We start from the raw sequence: 24,460 nt of genomic DNA, 5'->3' as shown, positions 1-24,460 counted from the left end.
CAATCCAAGGGAAGCCAGAAGAACCCTCTGCCTGGAGTACAGCCCAGACCTCCTGAGCTTTGCATTTTTCAGACATAAATGGGCCAGGAGGGCTGAAAAACTGCATTTTGTTTTTCTGTTTTGGTTGCAAAAAGGAAAAAAAAAACCAAAAACAACAACAACAACAACAAAAAACCAACAAAAAAACACCACAACAAAGCAAAACTCAAAAATATGAGGGTTTATGAATTATAGTGGGGAAAAATAAAGAAGTAAACCTAAGGAATGATAAATTTAGGCTATTTTCAGTGTCCCAGAGTAGGACATGGGCCAGTTTCAAGGCATCCTGTGGATCTGCCATGAGCTCTCAGCACTCTGGAGCCTGCCAATAGCCCTGGCTGCAAAGAGGAAGCCAACCAAGCAGGTTTATAGGATATTTTTGTAAAACTATCCAAATTTGCGTTGGGAAGTAGAGGGGTTTCTTTTGGCTTTTTTTTTTGTGTTTTTTTTTTTTTTTTTTTTTTTTTTTTTTTGTTTGTTTGTTTGTTTGTTTTCTTTCAGGAAGGAACTGCAGTGGCTCCTTGTGTTTCAATAAAGCCAAAGTGGAGCTGTGACTGTAAAGCACAGGGCAAACTCTCTGGGCATCCACTGCTTTTATGAACCCGCCCCAGGGAGCCACCTAACCCTTAATTAGCTGTAACGAAGCATTTTATATTATAATAAAAAGTTATTTCTGATCAGTGGAGCTGGTGGGCTTGGAAGCGTTCAGCTTTGAGACCATGTGGTATGACAAGACACTGCATTTCACTCCAGCTTTGAGTTCCCTGGACTTAAAGCAGCACCCAAATATCATTTTAATTCTCTTCCTGGCTGTTTATAACAATGGGGTGATCCTATTATCCCAGCTCCACTGCAGGGAGCATCCTCCTTCCTCTGTTACACAGGCTTTTGTAACACTTTAATTCCCTCAGAAAAAACGAAAAGTTAGTGCAGCCTCCATGCGTGACCACGCAGCTGCACCCTGGGGCAGACATTAAACCAGCCTTGCAGTCCATGGGTTTTCCTGGCAGTTTTATCCAGGGTGGAGGCAGCAGTTTGCTACTTCATGTGTGTGCATCCGTGTCTGGATTAAATCCAGTTACTGACTTCACCTAGGAATAAATTTGCCAGGTCACAGCCCCGTGCTTTGGCTTTGGCTCTGGCGTGGTCCCAGCTCTGCCCTGGGTGGGTTTGGAGGGGAGTGAGGGTGGGCACTGTCCCTCTGCCAGCCTTTCTTTGGTCCCTGAGGCAGTGACAGTGATCAGAGGGTACTGTCCCTGCCAGGGACGTGATGATCTTCTTCTTCTTAAGCCTCACTTTCTGCAGGAATAACAAAATCCTGCCATTGTCCCTCTCCACTCAAGGGGAGCCAGGTTTGGCTGGAATGGGGTTTTAACCCAATTCTTCTTTGTCTTCAGTTTCCCAGCTTCCAACAATCACGGAGCAATCCCACACCCAGGTTGCCTACCCCTTTGATGAGGACTTCACCATTAAATGTGAAGCCAGAGGAAACCCCCAGCCCACGTGAGTACTGCTTGGAGAAGCAAACAGAAGCTGAGTCTGCTTTTAACCTTTTCCAAACATTGTTGTGTCTGTCAAGAGCTGCTGCACAAAAAGCTGCTCATCATCCTCAGCGGGGTTAAGGTTTGGTTTTCCTTTCAGGCCGTTCAGCTTTTGTTGCTCCATCACTTCCCCTCACCCTGTGAATAGGTATCAGTGTGGTTTTCCTTGCTGGGGGATGTTTCGTTGCTCTGGCACGTGCCAAATTCACCCCTCGGTTTTAAAAAATAATCTTGTCTGAGTTGTTCTGCAAAAGATGGGCTGTGTCATGGTAATCAAAGGGGCCCAGCTGTTCCTCTGCCTCTTCCACAGCAACCCTAAAAATCCCAAACACATTAAACTGTGTATTCAAACACCACATGTGCATTTTAGCAGATACCTTGTCTGCACCTAACATCAGCAGGGCTGTGGTGATGGTACAGATAGACACGGAAGGAGTTATTCAGGTAAATATCCAAAGGTAAGCTCATTTTACACCAGTGTAGAAGAAAGATTTTGAATGAAAATATTATTAACAAGAGTGTAATAATAACCCAGTAAAAACTCCTCCCGAGGTTTTCACCACTGAATGCTGTTTGGACTCAATTAATAGCTGGTTTGAAGGTCATTTTTTCTCTTTAATACTTCCCTTCTCCTTTCTTTGCAGTACAATTTAAAATGCATTCTTTTATTTAGATCAAGACGATTTGGTAATTGTTAACTGAGCTCTGAATGGGGATTTGTAGCATGATAACAAATTCCCTTTGTTGCTGTTTGTCTGTGCATCAATGAAAAGTTTCCTGGTCTATTTAAATGATGTGGTAGTGCCTCTTAGGTGGGGGGATCCCACATTCCCTCCATCCTGGAGCAAGGCAGTTTTGCCAATATCAGTGAAGTGCCCAAACAACAGTTTTGTTTGCATTATTTATTCTCTTGAAACAAAAAAAAAAGCAAGGTACATCTGCCACTAAATTGATGTAACACTGTAATTTCCAGCTGTCTGGAACATCAGTTTAGGCAAATTTCAATCCATCTGAGAATTGCAGGTACAGGAGCTGTGACAATTCCTTGAGCAGCACCAAACTTCTGATGGTTCTGTGGCAAGGAGAAACTCAACAAAATCGTCTCAGTTTCTTCTGGTTCAGCCGTGGTGGAGGGTGGGAAGAGCTCTTGTGGATCTTTGCCATTCCCAAGCAGCGATTCCAGCACGGCCACAGCCTTTGCAGACCTCCAGGTCCTGTCAGGGTGTGCCTTTCCCAGATGCTCTGTCCATCACTGTCCTTGCTCCAAGCTCTGTGCTCTTGTCTCATGTCATAGCCAGTTGTCCAAAAGCAGAGCTGTGTGGAAGGAGAGATGTGCCCGAGAGGCAGCACGAGACAGAGGAGCACAGTGGTCGTTCTGCCATTCAGCTCTCTCCTCTTACATCCAGTTTTTCTTTTGCTTTGATAAAACCCTCTTGGTCCCACGTTTACCCCTGGTTAATACCAAAATGCTGTCCTGGTGCCTGCCCACTGTAACTTTTTTTTTTTTTTCATTTTTCAGCTTTAACTGGACTAAGGATGGAAAACCATTTGATTTATCATCTGACCCGAGGATAGTTCCATCTAACAACTCGGGAACTTTTGTGATCCAAAACCGGGGAATCATCAACAATTTCCAAGGCAAATATCGCTGCTTTGCATCCAACCTGCTGGGAACTGCCATGTCAGAAGAAATTGAGCTGATTGTTCCAAGTAAGGGCTTTGCTTTTGGTTTGAATTTCTAATTATTATTTTATTATTAAAACGATAGCTGTCTTTCCTCAAAAATAAACGGGAAAGAATCGCTCACTAAGATGGTGCATGGTAAAACATGAATTTTTTGTTGTTCAGTGAACATTCAAAGAAAAAGGTCATTTTTTTTTTTTTCTCCTTGGAATGATTTACTTTAATTTCTGGTTTTGAGGACAGAAACCAAATCTGGATACAGGATTTCAGACCACTGAACTATCAACTCCCACAGGTTATTACTGCAAAATAGCAATGGATGCAAATGTTGGAAAGCTCCAGGGGAAGTGATTTGATCAGCTAGGAGTTCATTAATCTGATGTCAGCAGCATTCAGAGTTTGGGATAAATACTGATGGAGATGAGAATAAAGCCCTGGAACTGAATGGAAAACAAGCTTAAAAATAAATCAGGGAAAATTACTGATCCTAGAAATTTGTGCTTCCACTATCAGCACAGAGGAAGGGCAGAGGGGGAAGTGAGGGATTAAGGACCAGGTTTGTAGAAGTGGGATGAAATTTCTGGAGAGAATCAAAGAATCATCAAGGTTGGCAAAGAGCTCTTAAAATCACCGAGTCCAGCCCTTAACCCAGCTGGCCAGGTTCAACATTCAACCATGTCCCAAAGCTGGAACAAGTGGTTTGCTCCAATCCATTAGATCACCTGTAGCTTGGAATATGAGCACTCATTTCGGTTCTAAATTCAGGGTTGAAACACACGAAATGAGAAGAGGAAAATGGGAAGCAGAATCTTCCCAGTGGGAGTAGAAAGGACAAGAAACTTCCCCAGCTCCATGGTGAAGCAGGGTGAGAACCTGAAGCAGGTTTTATGATGCACTTCAGTGGCAGAGATGGAGAAAAGCAGCAGTACAGAGGATTTTTTCAAATTAGATCCTGCATTTCCAAGCCCCTACAGTATTTTGTTATCAAATACCTGACAGCTCCATGCTCAGGTGGAATCCACGTGGCAGGGGATGCATCCACAGCCTTCTCAGCCCCACAGTGACAGGAGGTGGCTGCTTTTGTACAAAAAAAAAATCACTTCTGGCAGATCAGGGCAGATGAAATAGGCTATGAGAAATGTGAAGAAACATTTTTGTCCTGTCTTCAGCACAGGAAATAATCCTGAGAAGCATTTGAGGCATAGCCAGGGCTGGCAGAGTCGTGGTGCTGTGGGCACACTGAAAACAGGACATTGCAAGGGCTGGGAGGGTTCCTGGGAGGGAGCTGCTGAGGATGCCATGTAAATGGATTTTATGAGTGCTCCTCATGAAAGACATGCTTTATTTTCTTTCCGTCCACTTTTATGGATTTCTTTTTCCCTTGGGAAATCTGTTTCATGTTGCAATGTGCCCCACAGTAATCCCTGATGCCAGAGCCTGGTGTCTGGGGAGGAATTAGCAGGATTCCAGGTGTTGCTCTGTGGTTTAGTCTCCACCAGCTTTAAGGGAAGAGCCTTCCAGAGAAGAGGAGAATTGCAGAAAGCTTTAGGACACTAAGCTGAGGTTTGTTGAACTGAGGTTTTTTGAGCAGCTGATGGCAGCTGGAGTTTCAGGCAGGGACAGGAGAGTGATGCAGTTAAACTTCACACAGGACGTAGTTTTTCACTTTGGAGTCTGGCCGGGGCAGTGGGGTTAATACAACTTCTCTTTGAAACATCTCAAATGTCTCATTACATTTGAGAGGAATTAAAGCACTCAGTGTCCTGTTTGTACCTCCAGCAGCAGAGTATTCTGATACTCCGTTGCTGCTGAACTAAAAAGATGTTTAAGATGGAAAACGAGGGGTTGATGTCTGTATTTGGGATTACTGAATCTGTATTCAGAGAAGAGATTTTTTTTGCTTTTAATGAAAAACAGTCAAGAGTAGCTTAAGTAGATATTAAATATATTGAGAGTGGATGGCAACAAATTTATGGAGAGGTTACAAACATGGTTGTTACCAAAAGCAAGAGGGATTTTAGTGCTAATATATGCAAAGTCCTAAACTCAACAAAAAAAAGTACATGGCACGGATAATGTATTAGTGGGATTTATCCAATTCACACATCTTTTAAAGCACATTTGCTGCTATTAGAACTCTTCTGCCATCAGTTCTTCCATTGCTGGGTGCAACAGAATCTGCAAATTAAATCAGGATTCAGGGAGGAGTAGAAGGCACCTTTGATTTTCTAAAGTGCTGGATGCTCAGCAGCTGTGGCCCAGTGAAAGAGCTGCTGGTGCACAGATCTTCTGTAAATCAGGCCCTGCCACAGAGGGGCTGGGGATAAATCACCTCCATTCACCCCAGGATTTGGAGCAGGGACTGGCACATGTGAGATCACTCCGTGCATTCGTGATCATGGTGCAGAGGTGGCAGAGCTGTGCCTGCTCTATTCAAGTCAGATGTAAAGCTCCTTGGCAGAGTCACCGTGCCAGGGAAGGGAAGAAAACCCCAGCGAGGCAGAGCAGGGCAGTTTCTTTCATAAATTACATTTCTACTGCAGAAGCAGAATAGTGGGTCTGTAAGGCTGCTGTTGAAAAGGAGAACAAAAGACTGTTTACTCACAGTAGTCATTCCAGGCAAGCAATAGAAATGTCAGCAGAAATGATCATTAAATCTCACCTACATAATGAAAATAGCCCACCTCCCCTATGTAGGATGACATTAAGGAGAGGGGGAAGAATGGGCTCTGAGGATCTCGATGTGTTTGCAGCACTAACAAAGGCCAGATTGTTACAAGATACATTCAGCATGAAAATGAATTTAAATGGTGAGAACACAGACTTCAGCTCCCCTCCTCCAGCATTTTGGGAATCTGCTGCTTGAATTAGTGAGCAGGCCCAATGCCAGAGGAAGGAGAAGAAGCACAGTTTAAACTTCTTTAATTAACTGTGCTGTAAAAGACTCTTCATGGCAGACTGAGTTAAGATTTATGCTCGGTATTTCTAAAGCTGCTTCTCCAAAGGATCAGAGACCTGAGGATGGAAATATTGGCTGAATGTAAAATCTTCCCGTGGCATGCTGTGCTCTGCCAGTGATGTTAGTGCAAGAATTCCCAAAGAAAGCCGGACCCGAGTTAATATTCAAACACTCAGGTGTGAATATCCTGAAATCAGGAAAAATACTGAGCTGATACTGAAGTAGGATGTCTCAGTTTTGTGAAGGCTTTGGTGTAGCTTTATGGAAGAGAAAACAAAACAGAGCAATTCTCTGAGACTTTGCAGGTGATGGGAATGAAATTTAACCCTCTTGCCTCCTAAGCCAGTGACCTCCACCTATGGCAGCTTTTCTGGCCATCTAAATCATTGGGCTCACTCCGATTCTTGCCTGTGGCCATCACTTTGGAAATGGTAACAGAGATTTACACAGAAAAAAAGCTGTCACTGATCCCATTCCACATCCTCGGGAGAGACTGGAGTCCCAGCCACGCGTTCCCTTCCACACCAGCCAGGCTTTGCTAACTTCTTCAATTTAAGGCAGCAATTAAAAAAAATCCATAAACAAGCAGGGTCATATCTCATAAACAGTTCAAAGGCTGCAATGGAAATTGCAGATTTAACTACTGCTGCTGCTCCATGGATCAGAATATCAATTGAGGCACGGAGATGAGCCCTGGAAACTTCCCAAGCTTCACTCAGTGCAGCTCAACATCAGGGATTGCAAGTTATGGTTAAGATTCCTTAAAATTTTGGGCTGTTTGCTGTACAAGGTACAGATCCGCATGAAAAATCATAATTAAAAACTAATTTAAGTGTCTAAGTAGCTGGAAATTTTGAGGTTATAGAAGTTCTTGACTGTTTCTGCTTTGCCTCACTTTTACATCCTTTAAGGGTTTATTTGCAAGGAAAGATGTGAGACTTTCCAGGATGGATCAGGCTAATCTCTCCTTTATCCCAGGATATCATCAGTGGAATCCACAGGGAAGGTTATAAAACCAGATCTGGGTAACAGTGATGCTTTACTACAATAATTTCACAATGTATTTACTAACTGCCAGTCTGCCATCCTGATTTCACTCCCATTTTACACCTGATATTGGTAGAAACAAGACATGGGGATCTCAAGAACATTTACCTGGATAAATGATTTTCCTTTGGTCATTTTCTCAACACTTGACCCCAAAACCCCTTAGAACACCTGCTTGAATGGGCTTCATTCTCACATAAACAGGAATTAATTCCCATAATTGGTACAGTTTTAGTGTGAAGTCATTGCAATCAGCAGTAGGACAAAAACTGAGCTGTAGGGCAAAAACTGAGCTGTAGGACAAGGTGTTTCTAAATGGATCCCTGAGTAAATCTGGAACAGTGTTGGGGACTGGAGCTCCCAGCTATGCTTGCTGCATTTCTGAATCTCTGTTTCTGCTAAACTCAAATTAAGCCTTTCTATTGCACTGCATTGGCCTCCCTGCTGTTTGCTTTAGTTGAGAAATTGCATTTTCTGAAGGGATAATAAGGAGGAGAGACTCAGGCTCCTTTCTGGATTTTCTCCCAGGCCCCCAGATTTGCCAGTGGTGCTTCAGCCTGGTCTCAGGCACAGCTCAGTCATTAAACTTTGAGTCACCCCAGGGATTGAGCAGATCCTGGCTCCTTGCACAAATGACCCTGGCCACTGATAATCTTCCATTTCCATGGTTCACAGACTGTCAGAGCAATTCAATTCTGGTTTTTGAGTGCAGCCTTCTCAGGAAGAAAACCGTTGGTCAGTGAAGCCTTTCCCAGGAGTATTTGAAGTGGTGCCACAGTGTGATTTTAGGAGATTCTCCGTTGCTGGAGTTGGGAGTGCAGGTTCCCATCTTCCCCATGGCTGTTCCACTCTCACCCCATAATCTGAGTGTGCTGAGAGCCCTCCTGGCCTTTCTCAGAGTCACTAAATCCCTCTGCCCTCCCCTGTGCTGTGGAAATATGGGAAGCAGCACCCGGATCTGTGCTGGATTCTCTGTCCCCTCTCTCCACATCCCTGTGGGGGGATTCCATGGAATACTGACCTAACAGTTTCACTGCTATCACTGCAGAGACACCAGCTGCGTTTTCCAGTGGCCATGTGCTGCACTGGGACCTCTGTTCAACATGAAACACTTCCGTGGCACAATTTATTTTGTGTGATGCTGTGGAGTTTAACTCAGCTTCTCTGATTAGCCATAAATCAGTGGTGATTGATTCTGCAATATCCTCTAATATTTGCAGGAGCTCAGCAAAAATATCCAAAATATTTCTTCATAGACGTCCTGAAGATTGATAGGCAAAAGGCAAAGACTAATGTGACAGAAACTTTTTATTTTTAATAAATCTGAATTCAGAAGTTGGTATTATTTAGTCTTTAAAACCACTGGGACCCCAGAAAAAAAAAATTATGCTTGTCATAATGTTTGGCTCAGGAATTCATCATGGGTTTTCATCTCTTGTAAAGCTTCAAGGATTAAACCATTCAAATTTATCCATTATGAAGATGAAAATCAAAGTTTTTCAATGCTTTTCATGGTGAACTAAGCAAAAGAAAATCCATAATGGAAAGCCCCAAATGCCCTGATCACCTGTGGTGCAAGTATTTGTTGGAGGTGGAGGACATTTGGGATCAAATTGCTGCTTCCCCCGGTGAAGTCCAGCTGCCAACATCTGGGCCCCACATTGGAGATGAATGTCTGTGCTGCCAGCTAATGACACCAGGACTGTGACTTGTCACTGTCTCCTGGTGGGACACAGTAAATTTCTGTATAATTCTGTAATTACTGGCCACAGGAATGCACTGAGAAGCCCAGTGATTATGGCACCCAGCTGGGATATCAGAAACCCAAATTTAGTTCTGCTAAATGAGGCAAAAAATGGGTTTGAACAAGGGGCTCCAGTGTCCTAAATAAGTGATCCCATATTAGTCCATTTGCTGATCTCCTTGGTTTGGTCAGAAATCCCTTATCCTTCACCTGATCCATCTTATTTAAAGTTTTGTTGTGAGTGATGTGCTTTGGGGAATAAGCAAGCTTTAGGTCGAGAAATTGTCTTTTTCTTGCTGGAAAATATTCCAACTCTGCAGTCAGCAGATGTGTTTCCCAGGGCTTGAAGAGTGCAGGTTACTGAAGGTACTGGATATGAATATGCAGCTCTTTTTTTAAATCTGAAATTTCACCTACAGTGTGGGTGATGCTCATTAGCTGCATTTTGCCTCTCCTAAGAATTCCTAACCTATTAATAACCCTCCTGGAGATAAAATCTCTGCAGAGTTTGCATTCAGGCAATCAGCACTGGAATGATTGCTTCTTTTCATGTTTACTAATCCTGAGACCCGTGAAGTGTCCTCAGAGTCCTGTCCCTGCATTTCTCCCCCTCTCCTTTCCTTTGCATCCTGCGCTGTGATGTTGCAGATTCCCTGCTGGACCACTGATGTCTCAAGGTGTGGAGCTGCTCTCAGAGCTCCCTGGCATGACTTGGGCACCAGGGAGGTGATGTTTGCTGTGCCAGTTTGGCTCTGCACAGCCAGGACCTTCTCCATCCTTTGCTGTTTAATTGCTGCTCATTTTGCTGCTTGATGCTGGTCTGAAGTGAAACTTTGGCTAGTTTGGACTTGCCTGAAATGAAAGCAGGAGGCGACGTCAGCCCTGAAACTGCCTTAGCTCAGTTCCTTCAAGGAGTGGTTCCATTTTGCAGGCTGGTTTCTCTGTGATCATCTCCCAGCTGAGCCTCCTGTGGTCTGGGGTCCAGCCCAGCCACGCTCACCATTTTCCCACAGGAGCTCCAGTGGCATTTTGGGCATGCAGATTTGCCCAGGTGTGCCAAGCACGGATCAGGCTTTGAACAAAACGCTGGCATCAGGTGCTGTGGGTGATGAAACATTGATCCATTCACAATTTAATTTGTGTTTAAGCCCAGCTAGAGCAGCCCTGGGAGCTTTGTGCCAAGCCTATCCCTGCACCCTGAGCCCGCAGGAATCACGGCTGGGCTCCCCTGGAGCAGAGGCTTCACACCAGCCTTCCTCTGCTCCTGGAGATGGGGAAGAGCTGGGACAGCTCCATGCACGAGCCTGTGTCTGTCCTCACCTGCAGTGACTTGCAGAACCTTGAGATCCGTGTTTTATCCAAGGCTTCCCAGAGCATTCCACGCTCCCAGGCTGGATTCTGATCTCCTGGGAGCAGCTGGGGCCCCATCAGTGCTCGCCCCTCTGTGCCAGGCTTGTCCTTGAGTGGCCTTGAGTGGTCCCTTCCAGACAGCACAAAGGAGCTAAAGAAAATGTTTGAAAAGAACTGTGTTAAAATGAAGCCAAAGCAAAGCACAGGACAGCACAAACAAGTGTTAAACATCCCCATTCAGTGTCTGGCTTTGGATAGGATGCTCCAAGGACTTTGTGAACTAAAGGATTCCTATTCTGAGTGTCCCAGAACACAGGGATTTCCTACTCTGAGTAAAACTCATCATTACTCTGTTCTTCTGTGTAAATTAAAATTGATATTAAAGGCAGAGAATGCTTTTCTCCGATGATGTAAAGGTAAATATTTTATTAAAACTGTATCCAGGGGAAAGCAAAAGGCAAAATTTCAAAAGGTGCCAATAAAAGAGGAACTTCTTTGTGCAGGTGTACCAAAATTCCCCAAAGAGAAAATCGAGCCTCTGGATGTGGAGCATGGAGATTCTGTGATCCTGCACTGCAACCCCCCAAAAGGCATCCCCCCTTTGCACATCTACTGGATGAACATTGGTGAGTAAATGGTTTTCTGCACAATTCATACAAGGGGGCTCAAAGTATTTGTCTTTCAGAACAGTTTCATTGCAGAGTCATTATGGATAGGAATTGTAATTGTGCAAGTGCTTGGGAGAAATATTGAAGAACAGCATTTAAAAATGGAGAATGGAGATCTGGTTTCACATGAGCCAAAGTTGAATTGTTGAGTGCATTGACACAGCATCTCATTAAATACGAGATATCAAATAATTTATATATTGGTGAGTCTGCCAGGGATGAGAAGTCCTGCATTTAAAGGAGAGAGGACATCACATGTCACTGTGTTATGTCTGTCATCATTGTTTTCCTCTTTCCATAAATTGATGATTGATTTATGATACTAAGGGAAAAATAACCCCCCAGGTTTATATCACTAGTTCCTTGAGGGTTTCTGTCCCATCATTCTGCAGCGTTTGCATTCTGCAGGAATTTTTGGCTTTTGGGAAGCAAAATAGCTCTGTTTTTTAATTACCATTATATAGGTACATATTATTACATAAAAAATATTTTTTATCACTTGTATACTGAATATTAGTAAATAACCCATTGGTTCTGCTGGATTATTTGCCTCTTCACTTCAGAGTTTCATTCTCTGTATCTGAAAGCAAGCACGTCCCACCTCACAAATTCCTTTTCCTTGCCAGATTTGCAGCACATCCCACAGGACGAGAGGGTCTCCATGAGCCTGAAGGGAGATCTCTACTTTGCCAACGTGGAGGAGAGCGACAGCAGGAGTGACTACTGCTGCTTTGCAGCCTTCCCCAGGCTCAGGACCATCGTGCAGAAAATGCCAATGACACTGAAGGTTTCCCGCTGTGAGTGTGGGGCTCAGCTCTTGCTTTGCTGTTGTTTCTCAGCTCCCCAGGCAGCAGTGCATGCAGATGTGTGCCCTGGCTCTCTCAACAGTCTTGCTGAGTTTATTTCCTGCATTATTAACCTCGTTCTTGGGGCTAGATTTCACTGAGAAAAGCTTCTTGCTCTGGCCTCTGTTTTGGGTAGCCGTTGTGAGGTATCAGTTTCTCCTGTCCCATCTGGGCCACCAGAAAGTGATGCCTTGGAGTGGCTGCCTAGAACAGAGGCTAGACAGGATTAGGAGAATAAAATGGGTATTTATTGGAGGCCTTCAATAGATACAGTTTGGGCAGTCAAAACCTCCCAGAGGCTACACCCAAGATGGACAATGGTCGCGAGTTTTTCAGGCAATTATAAGTTTGGTTCATTTACAGATCAGGGGTTAATCCTCCAATCACAGCTCTGGGTAATGAAGTCATTCACCCCAAGTTTGCTCTCCCCAACTCACTTTTGTTTCCATCTCTGGGGGCCTGAGGCACTGAGGTGTCCTTGATTCCCAGCCTGGAGAGGAATTGTTGTGTGTGCCCAAAATGGGAGAGCAGCAGCCAGCACTGAGTATGGAGTTTGGAGTTCTACACTAAAGAACCGCAGGGTTACAAATACATGGAAAATATAAAAGCTGAAATCCTAAGGCATCACAGTCAGGCCCCAAAAGTCCCTTGTCCCTCCTCCTGCTGTCCCCACAGTGAAAGCCAAGGATGCATTAGGGAAATCTGCTGCTCTTGAATCCAGCAGGTCCCCAGGGACAGGACTTCATGGGTTTTGGGGATTTTTGTGGCCACCTCCTTGCTGGGCATGTCCTGGTTTGGTCCAGCTGCAGCAGTGAGGTTGGAAGGATGATGTTCCCCAGGTTTTTCCAGGCAGACGGGAGCAGCAGGAGCACAAGAGGTGTTTCCAGTTCCTTGATGAAATGATGTGTAGGGATTATGAGATTTCAGTTGTTAATTAATACTTCTGATCTTTCAGGCCTATACAGCCCAGAAAGCCAAGGAAAATTTTGTGTTCATGAATGAAACCCTCATGTTAAATATAATTTTTGAGCGTTTTCTTGCTGGGATAAAAAGATAAAGGATTAATAGTGGCTTTGTGTGTTTAATGCTTGCTTAGACCGTATCTCGGGATAACAATTGTGAGAAAAACATCCAAATTAAATGTTGCTCTCAGTGGCTTTTCAAATCAGTTCAGTCCCCCACACATGCACACAGAGATTAGAGAAAAACAAGATGGGTTTTGGCTGCTGGTAGCCCTGGAAGTGGCCCAAAAACCCACTTCAGTGTGTCCACCTTGTCATCAAAGCTACAGGACTTGGGCCAGGAAAAGATGAGAGGCATGAACTGAAAGGGTTCTGTAAACTCAGCTTGACATTGCCCACTCCACTGTGTGCCAAGTGCCTGGTGAGGGACTGCATTAAAAATAAATAGAACAGAAATAAGCAGTAAGAAACAAGAGAATGGATACATTTTATAACATTTCTCTTTGTGGATGCTTAGTGATGTTTATTACTGTAGATAGCAAGGATGAAATGCTGATTATATCACCCATGAAGTATTTCTCAGAATAACACAAATCTTTAAAGCATTTTCATTGTATTTCTAAAACTCTGTTGCTCATCTCTTGCTTTCCTTTATATTTTTCATTCTTTCTTTCTTTTGGGGCAGAAATTGGGGGGTGGGGAGGGGCATGGTTTTGTTTTGGTTGAATTTATGGTTTCTTTTGATTCTGTCTCAACCCTGCATGTTTGTTTGGTTGTCATTTTTATTTATTTCAGTAAAGCATGCTAATGACTCAGGCTCACCTAACGCTGCTGTTACTAAGGGTGAGTTGAATGCATCTGTTTTTAGCCTTTGAACTGAGACTCCTTCAGCTGAGGTGAAATGGGAGCTGCTCAAAAGCACATCACAAAACCCTCTTGATTGTGATGGGATGGATTTAAGTGGTCCAGGGAGCACAGTTGGCTCCTCTTGTGGTTTTTGAGAGCAATCTGCAGGGCTTTTAATAAAAAAGGCAGGTTTTTTACTGGAGAAAAGATCATTCATGCTTCGTAAGGAGGTGGAAGTGAGGACATTGATGTCCTGGGTTTCTCATTTTATCAGTTCAGAGCAGGAGCCAGACCTGGATGCTCCACATCTTTTCCTGGCAGTGGAGAGGACTCTGGGATAAGACAGCCAAGGTTTGACACCCAAGTTCATGTCCCAGGGGTCACCCTGGGGCTGTGTTGCTCCGGGATGAGCTCCGGGTGTGGATTTATGGAGTTTGGGTGCCCTGTGTTGGCTGTGCCCATCCCCTCGATGTAGATGGAGGTGCCCTGTGTGTCACCAGCACAGGGGATGCCACAGCCAAGCACTTCTCATCCTCAGGATTCCCATCTCCCACTGCTCTGCCTCTCTGTGGAGCAGATCCTGGAAATATCCTGCTCTCCATGCAGGCAACGGTGGCTGCAATTCACCTTGCTCCTTTTGTATCAAATATAAGAAATTCAGAGTCTGTAGCTCTTGACTCTTCATTTCCTTGGTTAAATGGCTTTAGGAGTCCATTTTTTTTATTTTTTTTTTTTAAGGCCAAATTTTAACCTCCTCTAGGAGTTTTTCTTTTTTTTGCCAGACAAGCACTGAGGTTTTTGAAAAGGGATTATCCTGGAGTGTTTTGGGATGGATAACTCGGAGCACTCATCACTCCTCTGACTTTGCCCGTGGAGCTGAGCCCTGGGAGCAGGGCAGGCAGGGCTTGTGCACCGTGCCTGCCCCTCCAGAAGCAGTTTTTCCCTCGCAGGGATGTCTGAACTCGTGCTGGGAAGGGGGCCTGGCTGCCTTGGGCAGCAGGAGGTGGAGGGCAGAAGGGAAATGTGTGAGTGTGACCAGAGGCACCAACGTGTTCTGCTGCAGCTCAGAGCACTTGTGACACAGATCTGTAGAGATACAAAGCAAGGGGAAATTAAAATTAAAAATGGGAAAATGGTTCAGGGAGATCTTATGTGGTCTTTTACCAAATCATCCATAACTGGCTATTTTTTAAGAACTAGCACTGTTTGGGGACTGATTCATTAGTGTGCTAATTGTTCTGATAGTGATAACTGGGCAGCCACTGAACCCTGCATTTTTCATCCTAAAACCCTTGTTTGGCAGGCTGGAACAAATGGGCTGTTGGAGTCAAATGCAGGTCAATCTTGTTTCGCTATTTTTACAGTCTTCCTTACAAATCATATCTCCATTACTGTAGGTTTAATAATTGGAGCAGGAGGGACACTTCTGTGGGATGTTCAAGTCAGGAAGGCTGGGGTTTCATCTGGGGTTTAAAAGATGATGGAGCCAGTGCAAAAGAAAGGTGCTGAGAAAGGTGGTGTGCACCTGCAGGTCAGGAACTGAGAGGATCAGACTGCCTGAGGAGTGATAGGAAGGGCCAGTGCTTGGGGGAAGAAAAAAAAAAACGGGATATAAAAGGATGTAAAGGATATAAAACTGTAGGAAAAGGAGTTTCCCAGCACTGCTGCCTGTTGATATCACTGTACCTCCTTTTCTGACTGTTATCAGGGGAAATAAGGGCTCCTGGCTTAACCTCAGAGTGGATGAGTAAAAAAGAAAATGGACAAATCGATGTCAGAAATCTTCTGGCTGCAGTGATGTTTGTGGCATTGTTGAAGAACATCTGAGATTTCCCACCTAACTTCTGTTTTATTTTATCTTTCAGCAAATTTTATCAAGGAAAGGAAACCCAAACTGCTGATCCCTCCTGAGTCTGCTGGCAGTAGCTCATCAGTCACTGTCATCAAGGGAGGTGTCCTGCTCCTCGAGTGTATTGCTGAAGGGCTGTGAGTAATGAAAATGCTGAGCAAACTTAATCACCTTTGGAGGTAGAAATGAGCAAAGAAAAGGGGATATTACAGATAGTGCAATATTTTTAAGTGGAACTCCTGTGCAGAGCTTTTTGTAGCTGTAAAGCAGCACAGGGTGCATGCAGCACTGGTGTACTGGTCATGCTGCAGCTTGTAGACAAGTAATTTAAACCATAGTGTGGTAAGTATGGAATATTTTTGACTGTTCTGTTAAAGAAATGGAAACTTTTTCAGTATGCTGCTTTTGAGATGTTGAGAAACTAAATAATGTAATCATCAGCTTCAGTGCTTTTGTTCATAATCTGTAACTTTTTTTTCTGGTTTTGCCAATTTAATTTTTCTTCAGTGCTCAAAATTTAAGATTTTCCACGTATAAGATCTCAGTTTTTTAAAAACAAAGTTCTTGAGTGATGTAACACAAGACATCCCTTAAGGAATGGTTGGGCCATTGAGGGAAAATGATCAACCTGAGTTAGAGCAGGAGGTGCTGGCTCAGGTGGGGATGTGAGCCTGGCTGATTTCTGTGTCCATTCCCCAGCACCCAGAATTCCATAAAGGATGTTCATTCCACGGTGTCCTTACAAATGACAGGATATCCAGGAACAAATCCATGGCTATGTAGGAACACAGCCCGTGTCAGCTGCATGATTGATCCTGCTAAATCCAACAGCAGAGGGCAAACCTCAAACCTTGGACACTTCCAGGGATCCAGGGACAGCCACAGCTTCACCCTGTGCCAGGGTCTCCCCACCCTCACAGGTTGTTTTTTTTTTTTTTCCTAAAAAATCTTCTGAATCCCCTCTAAACCTTCTCTCAGTTTGAAGCCATTCCCCCTTGCCCTGTCACTCCAAAATATTTTAAATAATCTCTCCCCACCTTGCTGACTCCCTTCAGGTAGTGAAAAGATTAATATGGGGAAAGGTTGAAATAGCTGCTTTATAGTGGGAAATCAGGACAATTTTTGTCCTTGGAAATAACACAGGACAAAATAAGGGTAAGTAAGGAAAGGGACTGAGAAATAAATGTTGAGTGCCACCCTCACAGGGAGCTGTGATTCCCTTCTCAGTCCTGTGGCTGCTGCCCCAGCTCACTCAGCCACGAGCCCTGCTTTGCTCTTCCAGTTTCCCACTTTGTCCCACGTGCCTGTCAGTGCAAAAGCTGAGCTGCCACCAGAGAAACAGAGAATCTGTGCACCCACTGACCCCCCCAGTGAAAGCAGAGACCCTTCTGCTTTGGCTGGGACACAGCTTTGTGTGGAGCAGAGCTTTAAATCACCGTACCCTGGTGCTGGACGTGGAGCTGCAGACTCTGCTTCACGCAGAGATAATTCCTATTAAAGTTTCTGCAATTATATTCCCTCCATAAAATTCCAAAGTCAGGATATTTATCTGCCTGCACATGTTCAGGGCATTTTGTTTTTCCACATGGGCTTGAAAGGGCATTGCTGGTGGAAGCTGGCAAGGAGTGGAGTTGGCATTCCCAAAAGGAGGTGAATTACTTGCCTGGGTTGGATTCACTCCAGGTATCTGCACGGAGTTTTGCTTCCCTGTTGTAACACTTCCTTGTCTAATTCACTCCCCATCAAGCAAATCTGCCAGCCCACAAACCTCCCCAAAGCCACAGCTCTGATTTCAGAGGGTTTTTCAAGGGGTTTTAGTTGGGAAATCACATTGGGAATACTCAAGTATGAATTTTGATGTGCAAGTGTGAATATCAGATACAAGAAGAGAAAGCCAGAGAAGTCTTTCTGTCCCTTTGGAAAAAGGGAAAAAGAAAGAAATATTTTTTGTCTCACTCAGTATTTTCCAGGAAACTGTTTAGAAAATTAGTTTCTTGAACAAAAATGTTATGTTTTTTTTTTTTTTTTAGCAGCCACTCTTGAAACTACTTCTTTGGCTTTATCACCAAGCACATCTTTTCATCAAAATCCTTCAAAAATGCAACTTTTAGAATACAATGTTACTTTTCTTTGCTAAAATTCCCACTTACAGCAGAAAAATGATCAGCCATGCCTACAGCTCTGTCTGCCAAATGTCCACAGACCATGGAAGTGGATTTCAAGGAGCTCAGATCAGGGGCACCCGACTGCAAAACAGGGAATTAAGGACATTTCCAATCTGTCATTTTTAAAAGATTTATATCCTGAGCTGTGGCAGTGTCAGGAGGGCACGGCCTGGGAGCTGGCTTTGGGACAACAGTGGGATGAGGGCTCCTGGAGGGAATAATGGGATATTTGCTGTGCTCAGGGCTGGTGGATCACCAGAATTTCTGGGTACCTGGGGCTCTGTGCCTCGTGCCTGGGCACGGAGCCACGGGGACAGATGGACAGGAGGCAGCAGCTCTGGCACTGTGGCCACGTGTCCTGTGGTGTGCCGGGGTCTGTCCCCAGTGCTGTGTCACTTCTGGTTCTTCCTAAGGATGGGAAGAGCCTTTCAGCCACCTCAAAGAGGGAGGCACTGCAATGGAGCCTGGCCCTCCTTGGCTGTCCTCAGGTGCCCTTCTGGGGCAGGATGGAATGAGCTGCAGCCCCTTTCCTGCTGTCCATGCCAAGACACATCCAAGGAATGCAGCTTTGCCCTGGTGAAAATCCCACTCACAGGACTTGTGTAGAGCAGGGAGCAGTAGAGCAGCTGCACAGTATAACCCTTAGGTAACCCCAGAGCTTTCAAAGTTTTAAAAGCTCAAAATCCTTTAAAAAACACCTCCCAAACCCCAGGTGTAAACTCCAGCAGCTCTGCCCCGTGAAGCATCACAGCAACTTCTTGCATTCAACTCAAAATCTTCTTTTTTTCCCATTTTTTTCTCAGCCCAACTCCTCATCTCAGCTGGGTCAAGGTCACAGGAAACATGCCCAAGGACGAGCCAGAGACAGAGAATTTTGGGAAGACTCTGAAGATTGACCAAGTGACAGCAGCTGATGAGGGGACGTACCAGTGCACAGCCAGCAACCCCATGGGCAGGGCCAGGCACGAGTTCCACGTGCATGTGGAAGGTGATCAGTGCTCTTCACTAACATCATTGGTTTGGGGCAAAAAGGTGGGAAAAGGGGAGTGAAGGAGGCTCTTTGTTAATGTGACTCAAGCAACTCCACCAGTTTATGCCAGCCTCTTGGATTTGGGAAGGTTGGCACAAAGCAGCACCTCTAAAACAACAACCAAAAAATAGAAGCTTTTTGGTTTTTTCCCCCTGAACCATGAAGGCCTGGTAACAGTATAAATATGTGGGCAGGTTCAGTACTCTAAAGATGGGAGGGAGTCAAGCAGAGATATTGATGAAATGTCTTGCACTGAGCTGAATGTCTGACAAAAAGATCTAATTATTCTTTTTGCTCTTAAAAACTGTGAAAATGGTATACTGGGCTGGATCACAGGGACATTTAGCTCAAGTTATTTTCTTTGGCTCCCACCAGAAGTGGGCTCTTAGGGAGGGCTGTGAAAATTCAGTGAGCAGACAAGGTGCCACCCCTTGTCTCCTTCACCTGTTCCTTTGCTGTGATTTTTGTATGGGCACAACCTGAGCTGGGCGTGTTTTCTGTAATGCCTGGAAAGGATCATACAACTTGTGAAACAAAGTAAAAGTATGATTTCTACTGCTTTTTTTTAGCAGTTAAAAAATGGAAGTATGACCTATTTTGTCACCTCAAGGCTCCTTTTTCCCTTCCCCTCCTCCCCAAACCCTAAGGTGTGCATCAGGTGGAGATGCCCTTTCCCAGGAGCCAGCAGAGCTCTGAGGAGTCATTGCAGATCCAAGAACTTTCCCTGCCACATTCTCTGCCTGTAAATGGCTACAAACTGAGAATCCTGAGGCCCAGCTCAAAAACTTGCTGAAAACCTTTGCCTGATGAAAAATGCTCCAACCTCTGTGCTGCACTTAAAAAATAAAATAAATCCTTGGCAGTTTTAGCCTGTTAGAATCTTCCAGGTGCTTCATTTTCATCAGGGCTCCTCATGCCTCTGTGGTCACTGGATTTCTGATGGGAGAAGAGCACTTTGAGCTCCCTGCTCTCTGTTTGCTCAGCAGCTGAGGAAAAGATTTTTCCTCTGATGAGTCCTCTCCATTCACTCAACCCAACCTTGTCCCTTGCTCTCCTCTTTCCCTTGCTGGAAATGTGGCAGAGGAGGATCCCAGGGCATGGCAAGTTCTCGGCTGTGCTGGAGGGGAAGTGCTGACTCCTAGAAATCATTCCAGATGGTTTGGAGCATCTCTGCTGTAGCAGAATATTTTAACAATCTGGCTATGATTTTCTGGGCTGCAAAAAAATCGATTTCCATCAAAGAAATTGCAGGAGCTGCAAAAACTGAAATACCAGAGAAATAGCATTAATTTAGCAGTTGAGAATATTGACCTTCTTATCCCACAGTTTCCAGAGGAAGGAAAACTTCTTGGCAGATTGTTATTCCATCTTATTAACAAACAAATGCTTAGAAAAAGAGAAAAGAAGGAAATAATCCCACCGCAGCCACTGCAGTGTAAAAAAAATCCTTTTCCAGCTGCTGTTAAATCCATTTTCCATGTGTGTAAATAATGGTGGCTCCTGTCAGCAGCAGGGATTCTTCCTATTAGGAGTCACCTCACATCCAAGGCATCAAGGTAAACCTGAGCCCAAACACTGCTGTCTTCTAGAATTTCTGAGCAGCAAATGTCGCTGTCGTTAGTCAGACATGGACACGTTCATCATCCTTGCAGGAGCTCCTGTGAGCACACTCAAGGGCAGATCCTGAGCATTAATTTCAGGAGGCTTCAGGCAGCTTGTGCTGACGTTGGGCTCCTCACACCTGACAGGTTCCTCTCACAGGATGCATGCAGGGAGAAGAAAATTAAATACGGAAGGAAAAGTATCTGCTATTAACCTTCAGCAATCCTCAGTGGAGTGCTGGGGTGTAAATCTGGATTTTTCTGTTGCTGTGCCACGTTTTCTGTTCTTCTTTCTGGTTATTTGAGGACCTCAATCCAACACCCCACCCTTCTAAATACCAGTTTTAATGATATTTGCATGCAGCCCACTTGCTAATCCTAGCAAGTCTGAGGGCAGAGATTCTGGCAATCATTACCAAGCATATGAAAATATTCAGCAAGCAAATTGCTTGACTGTTTGAGCATTTTAATCTCTCTTTGCAAGGGAAGATGTAGACTGGAATACCTGAGCAGACATAAAAACCCTACTGTTGTTACTAAAATAAGAGAAAATTATTTTTAAGAAATAGCAAAGCAAGCCCACAAATATTTTGTACTTCAAGTGTTTATTTGTTTGTTGTTTGTAGTTTACCAAACCCGACAGAAAATGAATATATAACCCCCAAATCTTGGAGGATTATAATGATCTAAAGTTACTTTGATCTCAACTGAGGCTCCTAGGTGGGGTTTAATAGAAATAATTGTTACAATGTAATAATTAATTATAGTAATAATGTAATAGCTAAGGTCCTTTGCAGTTATGTCTCGTAATACTTTTATTACTCAGCCAGAGCAAAAGAGAAGGGATTAAATTAGTGGGAAGCAGAACTGGATGTTTTAATCAGGCTCAAACTTTCTGTTTCACTGGAAAATTGCTCCAACAGGGGTGCAGAGCCCAAGGTGGCAACAGCAGCTGCAGCTGGCCCTGGAGTGGGATGGATTCCCAGCCTTTGGGAGGATGGGAGGAGAATTTGAAGCAAACTTGACAAATTGGGAAAGTGCAGTGGGATACAAAGGATGGGCTTCAGTAAGCACAAGTGCAGAGCAGTTCTCACCAGGCAGCACTAATTGGCTTCATCAGCACAGGCTGGGAAATGCCTGGTTGGGTTTATTGGGAGAATCCACTGGATGGCAAGAGGAACATTGGTGGGAGGTGTTAGTCTGGAGAAAAAAAAAAAAGGCAAAACCCATCATGGAAAATAGAAAGAAAAGTGTTGTAGTAAGAGGCTGCTGAGAACTGAGAAGGTCTCACCTAAAGCAAGCACATTTACAGCTTCACCTTCTTCAGGAAAGGTCAGGAGAAGGCAGCAGGGATGGTCACAGAGCTCAAAATCATGGCATTTGGGGGAAAAAAAACATAGATACCTGTAATTCAGGAGCAATTACACCTGGGGAATGCATGACAGCCTTCAAGAGGAATGGAAGTTTCTCCACAAAGTTCCCTGAGGGTGATGGAAGGCAGGGGAGAGTTCAACTGCAGCCAGGCAGAAGCTGGTTAGATGTCCCAAATTTGTTCTGTTCATGGGGAAAACACAGTGGGAGAGGCTGAGGGCAAGGTTTGGATCCTTTGTGGCTCTTTGAAATGCAGATGATCCTGCTGTGCTGGAGATGCCCGTGTTAGATCACTTTTAATTCCTGGATCTGTCAATATTTCCGATACAGATATAAATCAATCAGGAGAAACAAATTGATAACTCTTACCAGGAAGAATAAATGATGCGGTGAAATAACTGATTACCCAGCCCCTGGATTTTGTAGTTGCTAAAAAAGATGTGTATATTTTGTTATATTGTGTGTACTTTAAGTACATCTGCCACGTGGAAAAGAGGTTCTTCAACCTTTCTGTGAAACTGCATTTCACACCTGGCCAAATCTCATTGCCTCTGACTTCACAGCCTCTTCACTTCCTTGGAGTACCCACAGCAATTGCAGTGCTGAGAAGAAGTGACATCAAATATCAGCTCGCACCTCCAGAGTGTGGGCACAAGTGGAGATAGGAAGGGATCCTTCAGGTGGTTTCTATTCGGTGTCTCCAAATCCTGTCTCAGTCTGTGGCAGATTTAGAGGAAAAATTCCAAACCAACCATTTAATCAGGACTGCTACAAACCTTTTCACCTCCTTGCCTCTGACTCATCTTTTCCTGATGAAACCATGGTGTATATGAGAGAGAAGAAAAAAGATCTGCAAAACCAAAATATCCTGGTGTTTGGAGAAGTTCTTTTTTTTTTTTTTTTCTTTTTTTTTCTTTTTTTTTTTTTTTCTTTTTTTTTTCCCCTGGAGCCAAATACCAGCAAGCTTGACAGATGTGGTCATGTCGCTGTGGGCTGGGATGTAGCACTGAGTGAGGATGTTGGTAGAAGAATCCCTGCTGTGTGAAGGAAATGGGATGATTTTATCATTTGCAATAAGCTTCAGTGGCTTAAATTTGACTTCAGTCTTTGTATGTTAATTAAATCATTCCTGGGTGCTCTCCTGTGGGAATGCTGGTCTGGGTGTGGAAACGCATCACACTTTAGGGGTGTTTTTTAAATATCTCTGTGAATGTGAGCAGTGATGGTTTGCTCCAGCATATCTCACAGATAACATCTGTTGCTGTGTTACCAGGCAACAGCTCTGTTAATCTCCAAAGCATTTTATGAGCATTAACTAATGAATCCTCACGTTTTCCCTGCATTAGCTCACCTTTTTAATAGGGAAAGAGGCCCCGTGATTCTCCCAGCACTTGTAGAAGAGGTAGTGTTAAGTCTGGTGTTAAAATCTCTAAGTTTGGTGCCTTTCAAGAGGAAATGATGAATTCAAGGCTGTGTTTTGGGTTGAGGCTGCCCACTAAAGGCTCAGGGATCTGTGTTCAGTCAGTGAATTAAGCATTTATGAGATAAAATCTCTTTTTCTCCCCTTCAGTTCCCTTCCCTTTTTATGGATGCCTATTCCCAGCGAGGTTTGGGTACCTGATGCTCAGGGGCTGCTCTGCAGGGCAGAGTTTTCCCAGATCTTCCCTGGAATAGCTGGGGAAGGAGAGCACAGGGAATGCATCAGGACACGGCTGCTCCTCTGCCACCACCCTGTGGGCACCCAAACCTCTCCTCCCCAGTGAGAGAATGTTTTACCATTCCTAAACGTGTTATGGATCAGCCTCTGGTCCGAATACACGATGGAAAAAACAGGAAATCGAGGTGATGGTGCATTTCCACAGTGGATCAGTCCTGTCCTGGAGCTCTGTCAGATCCCAGGAAAGGTGATGGGAGCTATTGCTCGTGCCTAGGGAGGGGGATTCGAGCTGGATGGATATTCACACCTTGTTTGTCTTGCTGAAATGGCCTCACCTTAATTCATGAATCGCACTCACATCTGAGGGTCCTTGTGGAAATGCCAACCCATTCCCTCCTTCCCAGCCTCTCCCCTCCCGTGTGCCTTCGTGCCCATTCCTCCCCCTGCCCGACGCTCACCAAGCCTGCAGGACAGGGTTGGCATGTGCTGGTGCTAATTCTACCTTTCCTTTACCTGGGGAATACAAGGAATCCAGCTCGGCGGTGGGATGGGCTGTGAGCAGCGGCTGGGAAGTGTTGGTGGCGTTTGCCATCTCCTGGAGAATGCCAGCAACAGCACAGGCACACGTTGGGCTGCGACTGATGCCTTAGGATTTCAGCTTTTATATTTTCCATGTATTTGTAACCCTGCGGTTCTTTAGTGTAGAACTCCAAACTCCATACTCAGTGCTGGCTGCTGCTCTCCCATTTTGGGCACACACAACAATTCCTCTCCAGGCTGGGAATCAAGGACACCTCAGTGCCTCAGGCCCCCAGAGATGGAAACAAAAGTGAGTTGGGGAGAGCAAACTTGGGGTGAATGACTTCATTACCTGAGGCTGTAATTGGGAGATTGACCCCCAAAATGCAAATGGACCCAACTTATAAAAGTGTGAAACCCCATGACCCATCATCCATCTCTGAATGCAGCCCCTGGGGGGCTTTGTCTGCCCTAAATGTACCTGGAGTCCCTTCAATAAACAGAACAGCATTTTGTTCCCTTAATTCTGTCTGGCCTCTGTTTGTATGCCCAAAAAGGCATCATCTGATCCCTGTTCTGTCTCT

General features: G+C 44.6%; 1 protein-coding gene across 3 annotated transcripts in view; it reads left to right on the top strand.

The window, feature by feature from the left end:
• CHL1 (cell adhesion molecule L1 like) overlaps positions 1-24,460 on the top strand; it is a 51,448-nt gene that overhangs the window by 989 nt on the left and 25,999 nt on the right. For 2 of the 3 annotated variants that reach the window (XM_062500933.1, XM_062500931.1), the window contains exons 2-8: positions 1,437-1,542; positions 3,100-3,290; positions 10,867-10,989; positions 11,658-11,828; positions 13,634-13,681; positions 15,550-15,670; positions 18,502-18,686. In XM_062500933.1, the coding sequence (XP_062356917.1) occupies positions 1,437-1,542; positions 3,100-3,290; positions 10,867-10,989; positions 11,658-11,828; positions 13,634-13,681; positions 15,550-15,670; positions 18,502-18,686 (945 nt within the window). The remainder of the gene's footprint in view (positions 1-1,436; positions 1,543-3,099; positions 3,291-10,866; positions 10,990-11,657; positions 11,829-13,633; positions 13,682-15,549; positions 15,671-18,501; positions 18,687-24,460) is intronic. The other variant, XM_062500932.1, reaches the window with a different exon arrangement.

This window comes from Cinclus cinclus, chromosome 12 (assembly GCF_963662255.1).
Source record: "Cinclus cinclus chromosome 12, bCinCin1.1, whole genome shotgun sequence".
In the NCBI taxonomy this organism is placed as follows: Eukaryota; Metazoa; Chordata; class Aves; order Passeriformes; family Cinclidae; genus Cinclus; species Cinclus cinclus.
This window is presented reverse-complemented; position numbering and strand designations above follow the sequence as displayed.